This window comes from Bison bison, unplaced genomic scaffold (assembly GCF_000754665.1).
Source record: "Bison bison bison isolate TAMUID 2011002044 unplaced genomic scaffold, Bison_UMD1.0 scf7180017864136, whole genome shotgun sequence".
In the NCBI taxonomy this organism is placed as follows: domain Eukaryota; kingdom Metazoa; phylum Chordata; class Mammalia; order Artiodactyla; family Bovidae; genus Bison; species Bison bison.
Genome location: NW_011494708.1, coordinates 2,529,798 through 2,550,545, shown reverse-complemented (window position 1 = coordinate 2,550,545; position 20,748 = coordinate 2,529,798). Strand labels below are relative to the sequence as shown.

Below are 20,748 nucleotides of genomic sequence, written 5' to 3'. Positions count from 1 at the left end.
TCACCAGCCTTCCCAGAGAGCCTGCTCACAGCCCTAAGAGCTGATGAGACAGATGCTTATTGATCTGTCTTTTGCCATTTTTCTCCCCTTTTCCAGAATCCTAGGGAATCGGGTGGCTGAACTGGAGAAAAAATTAAGAACTCTGGAAGTTTCTGGTTTGTGGAGTCTCCCAGGTAAGTAGAACTTTATAAAAATTTCTTTTTTTGAAAATTTGCAGAGCAGACTTTACCTTTTAACGTTCTTTAATTTGAAGATTATTGCTGAGACGTCTATAAGTGTTTGAAACTTAAAAGCCATGATTTTGGAGGAAATCAGAAAAAACCTAATAAATATACAAAGTGAACTATGAAGTTTGCTAATCTAAATTCTGAAATTGTCATTGTATATGTCTGTATGTATGTTATTTTTAACTTTTGTGAGTATGGTAAATTGCTTCATTTTTTCCCTGTAGGTGTCTTATAGAGATGTGTTCAGTTTAATCATCACCCCTTAAAAGGAATATAAGAACTCACAAAAATTTATTCTATTTAATCATTCGTTCTAAAAATGAATGTACGAACTTACAAAGACGTATTCAATTTAATCATCAGTCTTAAAATTGAATATAAGAACAAACAATTGTTCTAACCCAAATGCGCTTTACAACCTTCTTCCCTCTTCCCTCATTCCATTTGCTACATAGCTTGAAAATAAAAATTTCTGCTGTAGATTTTTTTTCCGCAGTGGTGCCGGGTGTGAAGAAACTGATGTTTCACATTAATTAGCTATATTTATCCCATTTGTCTTGGTAAAATACCCCCCTTCATGAGACCCCCGTCAGCTTTCTTCTTTCTCTTTACATTCTCCAGAAACTTGTATTTATCATTTTCTACCACCTCCTCTTTCCCTGGAAGCAACTTTGTACATATATTTTTAGTTACTTAACCTTTCTGCACAAACCCTTCTCTACCCTTGAATCATATCCGTTGCTTCCTTGTAATGTATGAGAAATGAACATTGCCACAGGGACATGGACAAAACCACATGTTTTCTTAATGTAAATCTGAATAGCCGCCTCAGGTTGCCTGGAAGTGTATTTCATAAATTGCAATTTTTAGTAGAGATTCCTTGAACTTGATGTCAGAAGACCTAACAGACCTAATTAGTGCCAAGTGCCATCCTGGGGATTTGAATGATCCATTTTGCACAAGAATCTTTTGATGCAGTTAAAACCTTATCTCTTTTGAAGGCCTTTCTTTTATTGCATTGAATTTCAACACAGTCAGGCAAATTTATCGTTTATTTGTGCAGTCGGATTGCTATTTCTGTGCATGTTCTAGCGTTTGGATTTTTTTTTTCTCTCCAAATGACTTAGTGAGATTTCACAATGTTTTATTTCTACAACTTATGTAAAAAGATGGAAGTCAAATAAATGAAAGAATGCTGAGAATTTCCTATCTCTGCTGTTGTTTGGTCTAGGTTAGAATGGCTATTATGCAATAACAATTGTTTCTTTCCTTTTTTTTTTTTTTTTTCCTCCTGCTGCCTGAAGGCCTGAGCTACAATGTTTCCATAGGATTTGGGAGTATGTTCTTTTTGAAATATCTGTGTTTGTGGCTAATAGCAGTGCATTAATGTCATCCCTGCATGTAAATAAATAGAAATGCATTCTCTTTGTATCCTTGCACTTTTCTGATTAGAATAGTCAATTGAAATAGAGAATTCAATTAGCACAAAGCAAATATTAAATGGTAGCATTTGCTTGGAGGGCAGCGACTGAATGAATTTTATGCCCCAGCCTGTTTGTTCTAATCTCTGGCCTCCACGTGGGTACAAAGTGGGAGGACAAGAAGAAAAGAACGGCAGTTCCCCCAATCTGACACGGTTTATATGACTGTGGTAGCACTGCCCTGATGCAGTAATAAAGGATGTTACAATGAGGCATCACCTCACTATCATTTTCAAACCATGTGGGGGGAGAGGGGCCTCTTTCCTGCAAATCAGACCAGTCCCTTCTATCTGCTCATCATTGTATGGTCTCCATTTGAGCTCTAATAGGCAAGCAAGCGGAGAAGGCAATGGCACCCCACTCCAGAAAATCCCATGGACGGAGGAGCCTGGAAGGCTGCAGTCCATGGGGTCGCTGAGGGTCGGACACTACTCAGCAACTTCACTTTAACTTTTCACTTTCATGCATTGGAGAGGGAAATGGCAACCCACTCCAGTGTTCTTGCCTGGAGAATCCCAGGGATGGGGGAGCCTGGTGGGCTGCCGTCTATGGGGTCGCACAGAGTTGGACATGACTGAAGTGACTTAACAGCAGCAGCAGCAGCAGCCAAGCAAGAGGAAGTATGTTATTTTTTTTCTTCTCCTCTTCCTCCTTCCTCCTCTTACTTCCTCCACTTCCTTTTTCTCTTCTTCTTCCACTTTTCTCTTCTTCCTCTTCCTCTTTCGCTAAGTAAGGGAATATTTACTATTTTAGCCAAGTAGAGGGGATTGAGACCCAGTGGTTTCAGAGAATTGCTAGCTCTCAGTTATTTACCAGTCTTGAAAGGATCTGTGTCTCCTCTAAGAGATCAGTCCATAACATGTTGATACTTTCTGAGTATAATCTTTGTGAATTCAGTCCTGTACCAGGCGTTCTAGACATGCCCCTCGCCCCCTCCAAGAATCAACAGTCCCACTGCTGCTGCTGCTGCTAAGTTGCGTCAGTCGTGTCCGACTGTGTGTGACCCTATGGACAGCAGCCCGCCAGGCTCCGCTGTCCACAGGATACTCTAGGCAAGAATACTGGAGTGGGTAGGAAAGTGCGATGAATATGCATCATGCAGTGAAAGGAAAACACAAAATGATACAGAAGTGTCAGTGAGGTGATAAAGATGTTAGTATGTGAGGGAATAATGTGACAAGTCATTGAATACTGGACCTGGAATGACAGTTGAGAGCAAAAAGTTCAAGGATGACAAATACTTGGTATATATTACACAGCATCATTTCCGTGCCAGTGGCAGACATAGCTAATCAATCACATCGCCCTTCCTTGCTAATCTCACATGTGGCCCTCAAAACAGTCTTTTACATTGGCTTTCCAGGAAGCTACCTCCTGGTCAGAGTTGACATGTGAGAGAAAACCTTCTTCCCTTTCATGAACTAGTCTGATCCCCTCATTTTAAGGAAACAGAAATTTCCATAAGGAAACAGAAATTCAAGAAGTTGGGTAATACCTAAGGCTACAGAAGCTGAACTCAGGTGTTCAGATCTTCATTTCAGTGCTCCATCTGCCCAGGGAAAGTACAGTTCAGGAAAGAGAGACACAGAAGGCAGGGGGCTGGCCGATAGGAGAGTGAGGGAGGGTAGGGAGGGTAGATCAAATCAGCTGGGGACTGGTTCTCAAAGCAAGCTGAATTGGAGAAGAAAGATTCAGAAGCTGGAACAATCTCTCCCAAGACTCTAAAGGACCGTGGTGAAGAAGCCCACCTCTCATGACTATAAGGCAGAATTTCTCTTGGCCTTGGAGCATGCTCTTTTTCTTTGACTCTCTTCTCCCTCCCTCCTCACTCTCTCAGCCAACAATATTCAGCTCTTGGTGGTGTTGGATAGAGTTGGGGCAAATGTGTGATCTTGCCGGGAAGCAGGCAAGTCTGACAGATGTCACAGCCCATGTGGAGAAATCATCTGGAAAGCAGCAAGTCCTCCAGACTGTTTAACAGTCCCTGAGAGGTGGGGGAGACACAGGGCTCTGTAGAGAAAGCCACAGGGTGGGCTGGTTGGCCTTGCTCTTCAGGAAGGAATGGCCCTCCACTCTCCCCAGCCCCCCATCTGTCAGCCTTCTTCTCCCGGCAGTTTGCTGGCATCTGCGGGTGAGAATGATGCTTGGAGGGGGCGGGGGAGGGGGCAGGCACTGAGAGAAGGCTTCCTGGATGTGCTTCTGCTCCGAAAAGAAACACTGAAAGCCGGGAAAAAGTCTGGCAAGAGCAGAGCCTGGCTCTTTGAGCTTTTTATTTGAATTCTGTGTTTTCCACTCTCAACATCAGTCTGGGGAGGAAAATGTGCATTCTGAAAGTAACTGGCACATTTTGGAGAAAGGAAGGAGTGCTGTTGTGTTATAGGGAATCAGGAGGGCTTCTGGAAACTCAAACACCAGTTAACAGAAGGGCCTGTGTAACCTGCGTTGATTGTGGTTTGAATCTAGTTTGTGGATCGTCCACACCCCATTCCCCAGTCCCAAGGACCAAAATGGAGCTGGGAGACAGCAGACCATCAGATTAGAGTTCAACATAGTCAATACAGAGAGAGCCTGGGCTTAGAAACAACAGAACTGAGAGCCTTCTAAGGAGGGTCTTTGAATTCTTCAAATGTTTTGCAAAAACCAATCTTGACATTTTACCATCAGATAAGGAAGTAATCTTTGCAGGTGGGGATTTTGGAAGGTGTTTATCTTCTCCTCCAACCCCTACTTTGATTAGATACGGATTAATTTATGGACAAATGGTGGTTTCTGTTTCCCATGTCTGCATGCCTGTTGCTCAGATTCTTGCAGAAGTTTAGGGCTTCCCAAGTGGCTCAGTGGTAAAGAATCTACCTGCCTATATAGGAGATGCAATAGATGCAGGTTTGATTCTTGGGCTGAGAAGATTCCTTGGAGGAGGCATGGCAACTCACTCCAGTATTCTTGCCTGGAGAACTCCATGGACAGAGAAGCCTGGTAGGCTATAGTCTGTGGAGTCGCAAAGAGTCAGACATGACAGCACACCCACACATACCCCAGCATTTTTGAGGAGCCATTGTGGAGTGGATAATTCACTGTGGTTGAAGAGGGCCAGGAAGTCATTCTGCCCTAGAGGATTCCTCACAATAGGAAGACGCGAGGGTCTCCCTCCCACTGCCTTACCCACTCAGCTGCAGCCAGCTCCCAGCTCCGCCCATATTCTGATTCCTTGACCACAGGACAGAGTGGACTTGGAAGGCTTGTTGGAGCACAGACAATAGAGTGTGCCTCTGCTGCCAGCGTATCTGCTGGAAAGATGGAACAGGAATTGCAATTCTCCCCCTAACTTAGGACAGTGACTTACTGAAGAGAAACAAAAGAAGCCCACTTGAGACATCTGGTATGGCTTCATAACAACCATTATTGCTTCATGGTGTTTCTAAATTGTATCTTTGCAACACAAGGGGAGACCTGACTGGGTTGACTTCATCCTGTTGTTCAGTTGCTCAGTTGTGTCCGACTCTTTGCAACCCTATGGATTGTAGCACACTAGGCTTCCCTGTCTGTCAGCAACTCGTGGAGCTTACTCAAACTCATGTGCATCGAGTTGGTGATGCCATCCAACCTTCTCATCCTCTGTTGTCCCCTTCTCCTCCTGCCTTCAATCTTTCACAGCATTGGGGTCTTTTCCAATGAGTCAGCTCTTCGTATCAGGTGGCCAAAGTATTGGAGTTTCAGCTTCAGCATCAATCCTTTCAATGAATATTCAGGATTGATTTCCTTTAGGATGAACTGGTTGGATCTCCTTGCAGTCCAGGGGACTCTCAAGTGTCTTCTCCAACACCACAGTTCAAATGCATCAATTCTTCGGCACTCAGTTTTCTTTATAGTCCAACTGTCACATCCATACATGACTACTGGAAAAACCATAGCTTTGACTTGGTGAACCTTTATTGGCAAAATGATGCCTGTGCTTTTTAATATACTCTCTAGGTTTGTCATAGCTACATCCGGAGAGCCTCTTAAAATATCCAAAGCTTCAGTTCAGTGGTTCTCCTTGGGAAACCTCTCCAGATTGTGATCCTAAAGACTCTGGATTTCTTTCAACTTGAGACAATATCTATACTCCTGGAGAACTTCAGGGCCAGCTCATATCAGATCCCTCTTCTTCTGGGATGACCCTCATGAAGCAGAAACCCGAGAGTGATGGCTGCTAATAACAAGCTCCACCTGCCTGAGGGAGCCACAGGCATCCATACCCACCAAGTAAACATCAGGATTCCCAAGGATGCATCAACCATTTATTCACAGTTATCAGCTGTTTATGAAGCACCTACCGTATGCCAAACTCTCTACTAGTTTTGGAAATCAAGTTAATAAGATTACATGTATGGCCAACAGGGAGGGTAGTATTACAAACAAGTTAAGGGCTCAGAGGTGCAGGCCAAGGTTCACCTCGTTCTCCAAGGCAGTGGACATCTTGACCCAAGTACCATTCTGTGCTCCACCAAACCTGAGTAGAATCATAGAACTTTAGAGCCCCAGAGACATTCAGTGACTTGGCTTCAGATAAGGTTTCATTCAAAGCCAGACAGCTGAGGCTGGAGCATGGGCTGGGCCATGGTCCTGGGGTTCACTGTTGGCATGGTGGTACCCACCAAGAGAATCTTCGGGGTTCATGGGCAGGAGTTGGAGATGAAATCCTCCCTCACCTGACCACTGGGCAGCATCACCTTCTGTGTACGTGTTTTGTGTCCATGTGTACAAGCTCACATTTCAAAGCCACACCTCCCTGCTCCCCACCTTCATACCTTGCCATGGCCTCAAAAATAGAGTTGTAATGGTTTTCCTTTCCTCTTCCTCTTCACCTCAGGCTTTCTCTGCCTGGTTAGGGAGCTCATATGAATTGATAAAAGGGTTTGGCTGGGATGTGTCTTTATATCCTAAATAGAGTCTAGCTGTGATCATTTGGGGAACCTGATACTACCTGCCTTATGACATACTTATGATTCAATTTAAATGACCAAATCTAATTAAATCAGACCCAGTGTGTATGGCAGTTCTACTGGTTCCATAAAACAGTCATTTCAATCTGTGAAATTTCTTGAGTGCTGACGAAATGCCTAAATGTTTTACATGAATCAGTTCATTTTATCTCCACCACCCCCTGAGGTGGCTGCTGTTATTCTTCCTCACTGTACAGATGAGGGCTCTGAGGCTCAGAGAGGCTCAGTGACTTGTCTGAGGTCACCCGGCTAGCTAGTGATGGGCTCCAGGACACAAGCACTGCAGCATCGCTCCAGAGCCTGCACTCAAAGTGCTCGACTACTCTTGTTAGTATTGCTATTGTCTCACCCAGATGAAAGCCATTCAGTTTCTGATAGATACAGCATGCTACCCTTTCACGGTGGCATTTATGGGCATCTGTGTTCTGAGCAGACTTTAGGACTCATAGGCAGCTGGCCCTGGACCCCTCTGCCCTGCCTTCACTGCGGAGAGGGTAGGCTGGCCCTTCTCCACCATGGCACTGTCTATGATTGAAGAAGGAGCCTTGCTCACTCAAAGAGCCAGTCCCTTGGGTGGGCTGAGTGTTGCCACCACTCCAGTGGTGACATAATATGTCCATTTTCCTCTTTTCTGTGACAGGGGGCAAAGACACCATACTGTTCAGTGACCCGGCTCTTCCCACCATGCAGAGGTCAAGATCCCCACTGCTCAAGTTTGTGGAGCAGCCCAGTGAAAACAAAGCAAGTCCCAAGCATGGTAAGCAAGCCCTTAATTTCTTGACTCTTTCCTGGCCTGTGCCTGGTGCGGGGATGAGTGGACACCAGTCCTTCACGTTTCTGCAGCATCTGCAGCACTTTTGGGTCATCCCTCATGCTTCCTCTTATTTGGAGTTTCCAGCAGAAGAACACTGGTTCCTGCACTCTCAGCACAGTGGAACGAGGCTAAGAGTGAGGGTGCAGGATTTAAGCAACCTGGGTTCATATTGCAGCCTCACATCACACTGGTTGTGAGAACTTGGACTGGTAACTTCAGCTTCAGTTTCCTTTCCTATAAGACAATGAGATGAGACACTGCCAACCTCGGGGAAATCTTGACACATTGCCTGACATGTGGTAAGTAGCCTGGGAATCAGTTGAATGAAGGAAAAATCTTCCTTACCAGGCACACTTTCTGGAGGCAGTGTGTTTTAAAGGAGATCAAGGGCCCATTTAAGGTGCCAGATGAAGCAACAAGGTGAGAACCAGATCTCTTCCAAGGTGGTAGTCTAATTTCTCTAGCTAAACTATCCTTCACATCTTTCTGAGTTTTGCTTAGCTTCTTCCTACAGCCCCAATATGGTTGCCAGCTTCCAAATGATCCCCACTTCCTGGCATTCATGCCCTTGTATAGTTCTCTCCCACATTGGTCTATGTGACTGATGGGTTACAACAGAAGTGATGGTACATGACTTCTGAGGTCAAGTTATAAAAGGCACATGGTCTGCCTTGCGCTCTCTGACTTGGATCACTCACCATAGAGAAAGATGGGTGCCACATCACAACGATTCTTGACCATCCCTACATGCTCTTCATGTGGCCTGGAACTGAGGCCTCCAGCCATCAGCCACGTGAGTGCACCATCTTGGAAGCAGATTCTCCAGCCCCAGGCAAACCTTCAGATGACAGTAGCCCTTGTAAAGGTTTTGATGACAACCACATTAGAGACCATTAGCAAGAACCACCCAGATAAACTTCTACAGGCTCCCAAGTCATAAGCTGCTAAGTTTCAAGATAATTTGTTGTACACCATTAGATAACTAATATACATCTATTTCTGCTTTATTGAGACTATGCCAAAGCCTTTGACTGTGTAGATCACAATATACTGTGGAAAATTCTGAAAGAGATGAGAATACCAGACCACCTGACCTGCCTCTTGAGAAACCTGTATGCAGGTCAGGAAGCAACAGTTAGAACTGGACATGGAACAACAGACTGGTTCCAAGTAGGAAAGGGAGTACATCAAGGCTGTATATTTTCACTCTACTTATTTAACTTATATGCAGAGTCCATCATGAGAAACGCTGGGCTGGAAGAAGCACAAGCTGGAATCAAGATTGCCAGGAGAAATATCAATAACCTCAGATATGCAGATGACACCACCCTTATGGCAGAAAGCAAAGAAGAAGTAAAGAGCCTTTTGATGAAAGCGAAAGAGGAAAGTGAAAAAGTTGGCTTAAAACTCAACATTCGGAAAACTAAGATTATGACATCCGGCCCCATCACTTCATGGCAAATAGATGGGGAAACAATGGAAACAGTGACTGACTTTATTTTGGGGGGCTCTAAAATCACTGCAGATGGTGACTGCAGCCATGAAATTAAAAAACGCTTACTCCTTGGAAGGAAAGTTATGACCAACCTAGACAGCATATTAAAAGCAGAGACATTGCTTTGTCAACAAAGGTCCACCTAATCAAGGCTATAGTTTTTCCAGTAGTCATGTATGGATGTGAGAGTTGGACTATAAAGAAATCTGAGCGCAGAAGAATTGATGCTTTTGAACTGTGGTGTTGGAGAAGACTCTTGAGAGTCCCTTGGACTGCAGGAAGATCCAACCAGTCCATTCTAAAGGAAATCAGTCCTGGGTGTTCATTGGAAGGAGTGATGTTGAAGCTGAAACTCCATACTTTGGCCGCCTGATGCAAAGAGCTGACTCATTTGAAAAGACCCTGATGCTGGGAAAGATTGAGGGCAGGTGGAGAAGGGGACGACAGAGGATGAGATGGTTGGATGGCATCACCGACTCAGTGGACATGAGTTTGGGTAAACTCCGGGAGTTGCTGATGGACAGGGAGGCCTGGCGTGCTGTGGTTTATGGGGTTGCAGAGTCAGACACGACTGAGCAACTGAACTGAACTGATACCCAGCACATGGGTATCAAGGTTCTTTCCTGTGTTTCTACAATTTCCTCTACATGTTCTTTTGCTGAGAATCATGTCTTCAACCATCACCTCTACCAAAATATATTTGAAATATTTTTTCCCAGTGGGTCTCATATACAGAGTCATTGTCCTATCTTTCCCAAAGCACAGCCTGTCCCACCAACATACTCTATGGACTTTTCAAATGTGACATCACAGCCCTTCCTGCTGCCCTTCTTCTTGTCACTTAACTCTCCAGCAACCCTCAGAGTCATCATCAACCACTCTGCACTTTCCTTCTCCATCCATATCTGGTCTGTTGCTACCATTTCTTCAGAGTTTCTTGCATCTCCATTCCTATCACCTCTGGCTTGGTTTGGGCCCTCCTGACCTCCTGGGAAAGGCCTCCATTCTGGTTTTCCTGCCTCCCAGAATCTCCTTACTCCCTTCCCATCTTTATCCTGCTGCTATAGGATAAAGCTTCTGGAGCACGTTTTCCATCATAGTTGTACTGTGCTCAGAAAATGTCAAGTGGCTCCCCAACTGTCTATTATTAACTGTTGTGTAACAAAGCACCCCCAAACTTAGAACTTAAAGCCACAGCCGTGTATTATTTATCATGAGTCTTTGGATCAGATGAGTGGTTCTGCTTATCTGACCTGGGTTCAGCAAGGCTCAGTCACCTCTGCTTTTCACAGCTGTGTTTTGAAGCCCATTCTGATCACTCATACTAGTGCATGGAATCATAAGAGGAAAAGCCAAGACAGATCTGAGATTTCAACAGAGAAGTCCTCCAAGCACAAGCAGAATTCCTGGAGAGAGCCCCTGACTCGGGTGGTTTCCACGGTGGCCGGAAGACAAAGCTGGGACTTTCTAGCTTTGACTTTCCAGCCAGCAGTGTGTGGCTGTTTGCAAGGCTGTCCCGTAACACACCATAGCCCACTGTGCCATCTGGGACATGTCTTGGCAAGTGGTCATCCCATTCCAGCATCCAGTGCTCCCGTGGACATCTAAAGCCCTCTGTCTGCTGTGGGCTCGCTGAGCTCCCAGGCCTGCTAACCTGACATGGAGTCTGAGCCTGGCTTGATTTTCACGAGGGTGGCATAAGGGATGGTCTGATTCAAAATGATAGCTTCCAGAGTCCCATCATTAGCTTTCATTGTTCCAGCCCCATCCTTTGCCAGCACGCGTGGCAACAAGGAACGTTTATGTAGCTGCTGTCAGTGTCTGGGGTGGCCTCATCACCGCTGTATCTCTGATTAATTCCAGCTGAAAGCAGCTCGCACTCAGGAGGACAGAGCCCATCAGAGACCAGTTCACAAAAGAAGACGAATGTGCCCTTTGGGCCAGTGTTTGGGGAGGGGGACATGGTTTTTAGGAGACTTGCAATCTTTTCCACAAAGAGCTATTTACTGTTTTTCATCTTTTAGAGAAAGTGTTTTTTTTTCTTTACGCACTATTTGTGTCCTAACGCATTTTTATCAGTTGATTGCCTCATCATTATTGGTATGTATGTTGTTATTAATAAGTATTAATGATGCTAATTCTGTTTGCTACAGCAGCACAGATTAATTCCTATTTGGGGGTAACACTATTTTCCGATTCTGAGCTAATTCAGAAATCTTTCTTTTATGGAAATGGGCATGCCATGTGTCTGTTCTCAAAGGAAAAATAAAACTCCCACAGCTTAAGATCAACATTCCAGAACCACAGAGTTAAGGACGATTTTGTTCCCACAGAGAATAACCAGAGGCCCTCATTATTAGCTCAAGCGTTGTGGTATTTTCAGTAACTTTTCTTAGTCTTCTGATCATGACTTGAGTATACATTTTGGATATCTTTGGGATAAACAAAAGGGAGAAGAGGATTTGTGGATCCCGCTGTTGACCCATAATCCTGTCTCAGAGCCTGGTCTCTGTATGGTCTGAGACTCCGAAAATCTAGGCTTTCTCAGGAAAAAAAATAATCTGCACTGCTGCTGCTGCTGCTAAGTCGCTTCAGTCGTGTCCGACTCTGTGCGACCCCATAGACGGCAGCCCACCAGGCCCTGCCGTCCCTGGGATTCTCCAGGCAAGAACACTAGAGTGGGTTGCCATTTCCTCCTCCAATAATCTGCACTAGGACCAAATAAGAGAATTACAGCCTTGTTCATCCCCTCATTGTGGCTGTGTCTTGCTCGATAATGATGACAGCAGTGTAGCTCCCCTCCCCTCACCCTCCAAACATTGAAAAGTTCTCCCTGGTAATCTCAGAGGTTTGCCATTTTAAAAGATTCATACATTTGAACACGAGTGGAATGTCACCTAAAGAAATGCCATGAGGCAGGGGACTGGTGACCAGAAGGCCTCAGTGTAATTTAGACCACTCTCCCTTAGATGCAAATTAAGATAGAGAAGATTAACCTGACCCACAGTAAAAACACTGCAAAAGGTTTAGGGGTTAGGTTGTTACAGATAAGGTTAATTAATTTTTCAGGGGTGCCAGAATATACTACTAAGTGTCCTGGTAGAAGTAATTTCATAAGAGTAATTTCCAGAAGGATTTTATTCATTTCTCACTGGTGAAAATTTTCACTGTAAAAAGACCATAATTTACCCCTTTTGAGTAAAGTTTCTTGCACTGTGCTGGAAACTGGCTCATTTTGGCTCTGTTTCCCTTGTCTCCTGTACAACCACTATAACATTTTTCACTTGTTTATACAAAAATTATGTGATTGCCTCCCTGAGTTATCTCAGGTGTAGCTAAACGCTTGAGTGAGTTAGAAATCTTTTTTTTTTCTTCTGAAAGTGCCATTTTAAGAACTTTTAGGGTGGCAACCTGAACCTGGAATAAATTAATTTGAGGATTGCTTTCATTTATTAATGGATAGTATTGAAATATATGTACTAATACGTTCATTTATTCATGCACTGATGTAAATGTCCATAGATTCAAATGTTTAATAAGCTATTTATTGAGCCCCCAGTGTAGAGCACTGGCCAGGGTAAAAGATTAATTGGGTAAGATATTAAACTTCAGGTGGGTTTTATAAAATAGTTATATGTAAGTAAGAATCTAAGGGTTAAAAGCACAAAGTTCCCTTGGTGGTTCAGACACAGTTTTGTGGGGATTAGGACAGTAGGGAGATTACCTCTGGGTAGATTTATCAAATAGGCTTCATGAAGGAGGTGGAGGGTAGGACTCACTCTTGAAACTGGTCATCTGGATGCATCAAGAGTGATGGTCATAGAGGCATCAAGCACATAAGCAAAGGCACAGAGGGCAGGGCCGGGTGCCCTGAAGGGTTCTGTGTAGCTGGAATGTAGGGATATGAGGAGAGTTGGTATGGCAGGTAGATGGATGTGGAGTCACTTAAGGCCTTGAATGTGAGGAGAAGCTTGGGCTTTGCTCCCTGGGCACAGACAGCTCTTAGAGATTTGAAAGCTGGGGAAAGGCATGGTCAGATTTGTGTTTCAGTTCTAGTGTTTCTCACACTGTAACATCCACCCACATCACCTGTGATCTTATTAAAATGTAGGCTCTGAAACAGTAGGTCTGGGGTAGGACTCTGCATGTCTGACAAGCTGCCAGGTGATGCTCCCACTGCTGGTTCACAGACCCCACTTGGAGGAGCAAAGTTTTAGGGAAGGTTCCTCTCCCAACAGGTTGGATCTGAGCAGAAGGAGTATGGGAACCTATTAGGAACTAACATACACTATCCTGGCTGAACAGATCTGAATAGTTACTTTTTTAAAAATCAAGACTTGCTTTAGTCACTCATTTATACATTCAAGAATCTCATTGTAAACACAAGTAATGGTCTCATTTTCAGATACAGTACTTACTGTGGTCAATGAGTTCTCAGGAGAGTTGTCCATAACTAAAACACAGGCTTTAAAGTATATATGAAAGAATTAAATTTTTGTTCCTGGGGGATTTCTGTGGTCATCCAAAGAGCTAAAGAGAAAAAAATGGCTTATTTTGAAAGGTGAGATGCAAATCTATATCAGAAGAACTAGAGATCTGGAGTGTGGGGACAGAGGTCAAGCTCTGTCTGTTGAAGGAGACCACAGTCCTCTTCCCCAGGGACCAGCCTGTCAGTTGTCACACCCACCACTCTCTTTGCATCATCTCCTCTTCCGTCATTCTTCCCACCCTTCATCTTAGCTGTTTCATTGCAGTCTTATGGTCCATCTGATTTCATCAGTATTTCATCTCTTCTAGAGTTTCTCAGAATTTTTGCCAGGGTTCAGCCATGTTTAAATTTCTTAAAACTTTTAAACATTTGATTGGGTAAATAAATGTTAAAAAACACATAGTTACTTAATTCAGTAAGTGAAATGTGATCAAACAAGTCAACTTTCTTTCAAACCTCCTACAGTTCTCCCTTCAGTTCAGTTGAGTCGCTCAGTCATGTCCGACTCTTTGCGACCCCGTGAACTGCAGCACGCCAGGCCTCCCTGTCCATCACCAACTCCCGGAGTCCACCCAAACTCACGTCCATCAAATCGGTGATGCCATCCAGCCATCTCATCCTCTGTCGTCCCCTTCTCTTGCCCCCAATCCCTCCCAGCATCAGAGTCTTTTCCAATGAGTCAAGTCTTCGCATGAGGTGGCCAAAGTATTGGAGTTTCAGCTTTAGCATCAGTCCTTCCAAGAACACCCAGGACTGATCTCCTTTAGAATGGACTGGTTGGATCTCCTTGCAGTCCAAGGGACTCTTAAGAGTCTTCTCCAACACCACAGTTCAAAAGCATCAATTCTTCGGTGCTCAGCTTTCTTCACAGTCCAACTTAGCTCCCCCAAATTCCATCTTTCAGCTTGAAGTTGCACCTGCATGTATCTGATACAGGTCTGATTGTGGTGGGTTCTGCTCTGGCTCCATCTGGGGAACCAGGAAACATGCCCCAGCCCCCTTACCCTTGCAATCTGCCCAGCAAGCCTCTTCCAGACACTTTATCCCTGTCTGGCCTGAGGGCTAAACCAGTCTTGACTTCTGGGAACCTTGGTGTCTGGTGTTGAATGCACATGTCCACGTGCTAAGAGTTCATTCCCCAAGTGCTTCTTCCCAGGCACGCAGAGCCCCTGTGGCTTGTTAGGTTCAAAAGGGACATTAGAGAGCCCTGCCCTTTATTTTATGTCTGAAAAAAAGGAGGCAGAACAGGTTGTCCTGATTACAAAGCAAGCAAATAGGAAAATGGGGGCAGGAGGCTGGTTCTCAGGGGCCCACGTTCTCTTTCATCCCCCTCTAGTTGCAGCTGGAGAATTTCTATTATACAAGTTTAGGGAGAACAGTTTAGTTAGGAGGGGTAGGGAGCTTGAAGCTGCTTTTGCATATAACCTTTTATTAAAATTGAGGAAGTACCAGCGGTTGGCATCAAAGAATGAGGTGCTGATGGAGATTGAGGGTGGGGGGCACTCAATCTCTCCTAACTACTCCTTTTTCCCACACTGAAGAAGCCAGAACCACTTTGTATTACTGAAAAGCCCCAGATCTTCCCTGAGCTACACAACGCACAAAACCTTTGTCCTCAGTTTAAATATTTCATGAGCTCAAGAAGTCACCATCAGTGAGCGAAGCAGGTGATAACCAGGCTCCTGGAAAGGAGGGGTTACAGACACGGCCCACGTGACCCCTTTCCTTCAATTAATGACACAGGAGTCACCAGAGTGGCTGCTTTCTTTTTTGTGGGCCCTGTGTTGCCTTCGGCAGCATTTTCTACCTCGGAGGCCCGGCCACAGTGGGCTGGAGGTTGGGAGGAGAGGGGAAGTGAGGGCTGAATTCCAGCTGGAGGTCTGATGCTGATCCCCCCACCCGCTGTCTGTTTCAGGGGAGGCTCAGAAGCAAGATGAAAGTTGTGCTGCTCCCGAGGCGTTGGCAGTGCGGGAAGATGCCGGGAGGCTTGCTGTCAGCTCCCCAGCAAGTCAGAGCCACAGGAACCAAACCAAGCCCTTTCATCCCTCATTACTCCAAATACCTTCTGAGGAAGAAGAGGTAAACAGGCTTGGGAGGGAGACCGTGAAACTGACAGAGGAGCAGGCAGCTGCAGGCCCAGAAGGAGTCAGGAGAGAGAGTCCCGTGGAGGGCCAGAGGGAGGAGATGGGGCCATCCCCCCCAGGCCTGACCGCCGACGGGCCCTGCCCCAAAACTTGCCGGGACTCCTCTGAGTCCAGCCAGCCAGAAGCCAAAGTTTCCACCCTGGAGGATGACAAGGACACTGCAGAGGGTGGAGGAGGCACAAGGAGCACTGTGAAAACATGAAGCGGAAAGAGATCAGGCACGATGCCATGTCGAAGGTACTCCAGACGTAAAGAATTACACATCAGAACAGCTCAGCGAAGAAGTCACTTTCTCCTAAAACACCTCCAAGTCTGCAAGTGAGAAGGGACACGGATCCGGTTGCAAACTGTGAATATTCTGATGATGCCAGCAGAGTCTGATTTATTAAACACAGGTCCTCAAGCTTTTCAGTGTCTCTTTCTGTGGAAGCCACACTGCTGTAAATGTGGCCAGGCACGGGTTCATGTCAGCCATATGGCTGGTTTTCAGCATCGGTCTTTTCTGTCAGCGTTAGTTTTATTTAGAGATAAGATGTTTTTCTATTATCAATTAAAGTTGTTGGTCAAAATTATGGAAAGGGTTTGAAATGGGTGGGGTTTTTAATCAGGTGCCCGTCTTTGTCATGACTCAGTGGCTGTAGAGTAAGGAGTGGTTGAGCATAGTGGATCCAGAGGGCCCACAGCTCCTCTCTTCACATCAGGGCCGGGTGGGACCTCCCAGCATGGATGTTCTTGGCATCCTGCCTGTAGCACTGTCTGTCCTGGCACAAATGGCAAGTGGAAAGGGGCTTAAGTGGGCTCAGAAGACTAGGCTTTTGGTTTGAAATCCATAACGCCTGTTGAGACCTGTCTGCTGACTACTAGAGCTGAGTTTTCCAGCCTGGAATTCTAGAGGATTAATTGACCTGGAGTGATGGCGGGTTGTGGAGAAGCAGAGAGGAAGGGGACTCCAATGGTGTTTTGATTTTTTGTTTCTGAGATGATATGGGAGCCAAAACCTGGGAATGCTGGTTCTCTGCCTTCAACCCAGGTTGCATTTAGGGCTTTATGGTCCTGTGGGTTGTGGCAAGTGTAGCTGCTTCTGGGCCAATCCAGGTTTCCCCACCGCCTGGAATCTCTAGCCATTGCTCCTGCAGCAGAATGCTGCGGCCACCCGCTCTGTGGCACCAGGCACTGAGGTTTTAAGGGCAAGGCAGAGCTTGTCGCCCTAGAGTGGAAAGAGAGGGAAAAACAAAGTCACTTTATTACAGCCTGGGGAGGCAGAGTGTGGAACCAAATTCAAGCTCTAAACGCAGGAAAGTAGAGAGTGGTCACCCCCACCTGCGGCTTCCCTTGGGAATAAAATTAGCTTTTCGAGGCAGCATCTGGTGCTGTAGGGCGTTCAGGGTTCATGAAATGAGACCTTTCCTTGTGCCAAATGCAGTTTGTTTCCCAGGAATACCTAAAACCAGATCCCAAAGCTCAAAATGTCCCTGAGAACTGGAATCACTCCTTTGAGAGAGACTCCTGAAGAGAAAAGAGAAGTTCCCAAGGTAGGAAAGGTAGAAAATTCATCAATTCATCCTAGAAATCAGATATATTTAGACCAGGCTTGCGATCCCAGGTGTGAATCCCACATGTACATGGGTGGCCAGCAGCTCCTCCCCCAACACCTCCCTTCCACATTTTACCTCCTGGCATCACTTGGCCAGCAGGGAAGGTTCCATCACACTTGGCACTGTCTCAATCTGAAGGAGGGCAGGGTGCAGACTAGAGGGTCCTGTTTTTTTACCAGAGGCACCTGGAAAGACCTCCAGCTGCCTCGCCCCACTCACCTGAGGTCACCCCCACTAGCAGGATGCAGGCACACCCGAGTCAGCACACCGTGGTTCCTGGTGAGCTGGACACATCTACCCCTGCCCTCCGGGGCCCAAGGCCCCAGTCATTCATCCTTCTGTGCTCCAGCCCCTCCCTAACCCTAACCCTAACCCTAACCCTAACCCTAACCCTAACCCTAACCCTAACCCTAACCCTAACCCTAACCCTAACCCTACCCACACCTATTCTCCCCGCCTTCCGCTCCAGGGAGTCCACTTATGCAGCTGCAAAGCTTCCTGCTCAGGCCGGCAGCCACAGCAATTGTTTGCCTGCTGCACCAGGCCTAAACTCCCTGCAAATGTTTAGCTCTACTGTGTAGGACGCCAGAGCCACCACAGGAAAACATGGCCAGATTTAATACTGGGATAATAAAAAGAAAAATCTCTTCCCTACTATAGCCTTGGTTTTGATACACAGTTGGCCAGGTGCATGTCTTTAGGGCCTCCATCACCTGCTGAAAAGCAGGGCTTATAATAAGCTCCAGCACATTCCATCATGGATAGGAAAACTGCTGTGAGTCCCAGAGAGTGAGGTTCAGGGCAGAGGGTCATAGGAAATGCTCACCTAAATTCTGTATGTCCAATCAGCTTGGGGTTGGGGGTCTTGTGTTATTAGATGAAACTGTAGCCAATGAGTTGATCCTGTCATATTTGTAATCTGAACATTGCCCTGTACACATGTGACACTGTCCCTCCTTTGCTATTCTAATCCAACATGATTCCAAGGACATTAAAGAGTTTCAGCAATTACTTAACAGTTGTCTATTGTCTTTTCATGAGTCATTGTGAAAGTGTGCTTCATTCTGTCTTCTACTCCACCGAATAACCTTGCATCAGTCAGGATCCTCTCAGCTACAGTTCACACTTTTAAGAAACTTAAACTATAGGGAAATGAATTATATTGCATAACAAGAACTCAGAAGTAGGGCATTTCAGGGCTGGTTCATTCAAGAAAGTTATCAAGGAACTCATTTTGTCTTGCTGCCCTGCCTGCCTCAGTGGCAGATACTTCCTCATGCTAACAACATGGCTGCAACGGCACCAGCCATCACTTGTTCTCACATATTGTCCAAAGGCAGAAGGAAGTTGTGTGTATGTGTGTGTTTTAAGAGCGAGTAACCCAATGCTTGTCAGGGCTTCCAAGGTAGCTCAGTGGTAAAAGAATCCGCCTCCCTGTGTAGGAGATACAGGTGTGATCCCTGGGTTGAGACGATGCCGTGGAGGAGGAAATGGCAACCTACTCCAGAATTCTTGCCCAGAAAATTCCATGGACAGAAGAGCCTGGCAGGCTGCAGTTCATGGGGTTGCTAAGTCAGACACGGCTGAGCAACTGAGCACACATTCATGCAACCTAGGACTTGCCACATTTCATTGGTCAAAATTGTCACATGCCTGTGTGATCATGTCACATGCCTATGTCTAAACAGTCCTTAGCAAGGAAGATGGATTTTCTGTGATGGGTTTAGGTCTATCGAGGAAGCCTGTCCCTGGACATGGAGACTCCAAAAGGGTGAACACTGAAACAAAATCAGGTATTGGGAAGTGTAGAAGAATTGGGGGTAGATTCGAGTAGGCTGCCAACAGAACTGTCTCTGAACCACACATGTCTGTTCTTGTATTTTTTCTCTTAAAAACCACAATATTACATTACTGGCAAATGTAGAGTTGGAGAGAGGAGCAGTTGTTGTTTGTTAAGAAAAATGTCATCTCATCCCTCCCTTCCCCTGGCTTCTGCATCATCGTGTCCTATTTTGTAGCTAGAATGTTCCCACCTCTGTTTACCTCTTCAAGTATGTCTGTCCTTCCATTATTTTTTTCCAGCTCAGTTGCCAGCAGAATGCAGAGCAGTCTGGATAAATGAAACTGAGCTGGCAGGTCTCTTAATGAAGTGCACACATGGCATTTCTTGCGATTGCTCTGTACCTGAGAGCCTTTGGGTGTAGATTTTTACATGTGAGTGTTTGTCATTCTTCTAATGAAGGCTCACAGAAATGGGTTGGCTTTTGTAAACCAGGCATTTCTCATCCCTAATCCTCTTCTCTTTCTGTGCCTCCTCTGCCCACCTCTTCTCCCCCTCCCCTTCTTCTTCCCTTGAAACATCTATTTCGGATGCCTCTCTAGCTAGGAGCCCTCTGATGGCATTCAGCTCAGGCCCTGCTGGAACTTCCTCCCCGCTGGCAGTCTTAAGGAAGCTAAATTCATTTTCCAGTTACTGTTCCTCTTTCTTTGCCCTCACTCCGAAATACACACCACATCATGAGGTGAAGTTCTAAAAAGAGTTCTAGTGTCGGCCATTCATGTGTTGGAGTGAATTGGGGGATGTGTTATCCCTACTGGAGCATTTGCACCCCAGTTCACCATGTGAATTGGTCCAGATGGAAGTCCAATCTTCTCTCTAAAGAATTTCAAAGACCAGCTGCTTGCTCATTGGGGTTATCTTTTTCTGTCTCTTTCAAATCACAGCATGCCTTTGCCCCACTTGGTTTCCTCCAAAACCTGGGGGGCTCTCCTGGCTGGATCATTTCCTGTTGCCCCATGAGCTGGTGCCCTCTTTCTCTTTGGCTCTATTTGAGCACATTCCCCCCTGCCCTTGGCTTTCATTGTGGAAGCCCCCATTTGGAACAAATGTTCCTCCTTAATAATACTGAGGGTACCTTCACACGGCTCAGTTAGGATGTCTAAACGCCAAAGGGTTTCCCTCAACTCACTATTGTTATATATTCCTTGTCTTCCAGATGTCTTTCTGAACAGAGAAAAATTTGAAGATCATAGAGATGCAGTAGAGAGCTCGGCAGTGAATCTAATTAGAAATGAGAAGCAGAAAAATAAGAAGGCCCCGTCTCTCGATATTATGGTTGCTCACAAAAACAAAATAAGTTGATACAGCGTGATGGCAATTTAAAATGATAGATATAGATGTGCTGCCTTACTTTTCACATCACCTCTTTACTAAATGATTTTTTTCCGATGCTTAGGCAAAGTGTGCATAATACTGACAAGTATGACTTTCTGAAATCTATATGAGCCCAGGAATATATTTTGGGATCGTAGCGAAGGCCAGTGATAGCCTATTAAATTTAAAACAATAGACTTAAAAAAGCACACCAGCTGCTGTTTTGTACTTTGATTTAAAGAAAGAAGTAACTTCTATTCAGGTGTAGACCTTGTTTTATTGGATTCTACCATCATCGTGTATCATAACTATATATTTTTTGTTACCTGAAATTAAAATGTAATTTTCCCAATGTAGGTGATTG

General features: G+C 45.3%; 1 protein-coding gene across 1 annotated transcript in view; it reads left to right on the top strand.

The window, feature by feature from the left end:
• CCDC149 (coiled-coil domain containing 149) overlaps positions 1–16,207 on the top strand; it is a 72,920-nt gene extending 56,713 nt beyond the window's left edge. The window contains exons 9-11 of the mRNA XM_010839918.1: positions 97–173; positions 7,334–7,450; positions 15,407–16,207. Of these exons, the coding sequence (XP_010838220.1) occupies positions 97–173; positions 7,334–7,450; positions 15,407–15,837 (625 nt within the window). The 3' untranslated portion in view covers positions 15,838–16,207. The remainder of the gene's footprint in view (positions 1–96; positions 174–7,333; positions 7,451–15,406) is intronic.
• Positions 16,208–20,748: the final 4,541 nt, after the last annotated feature.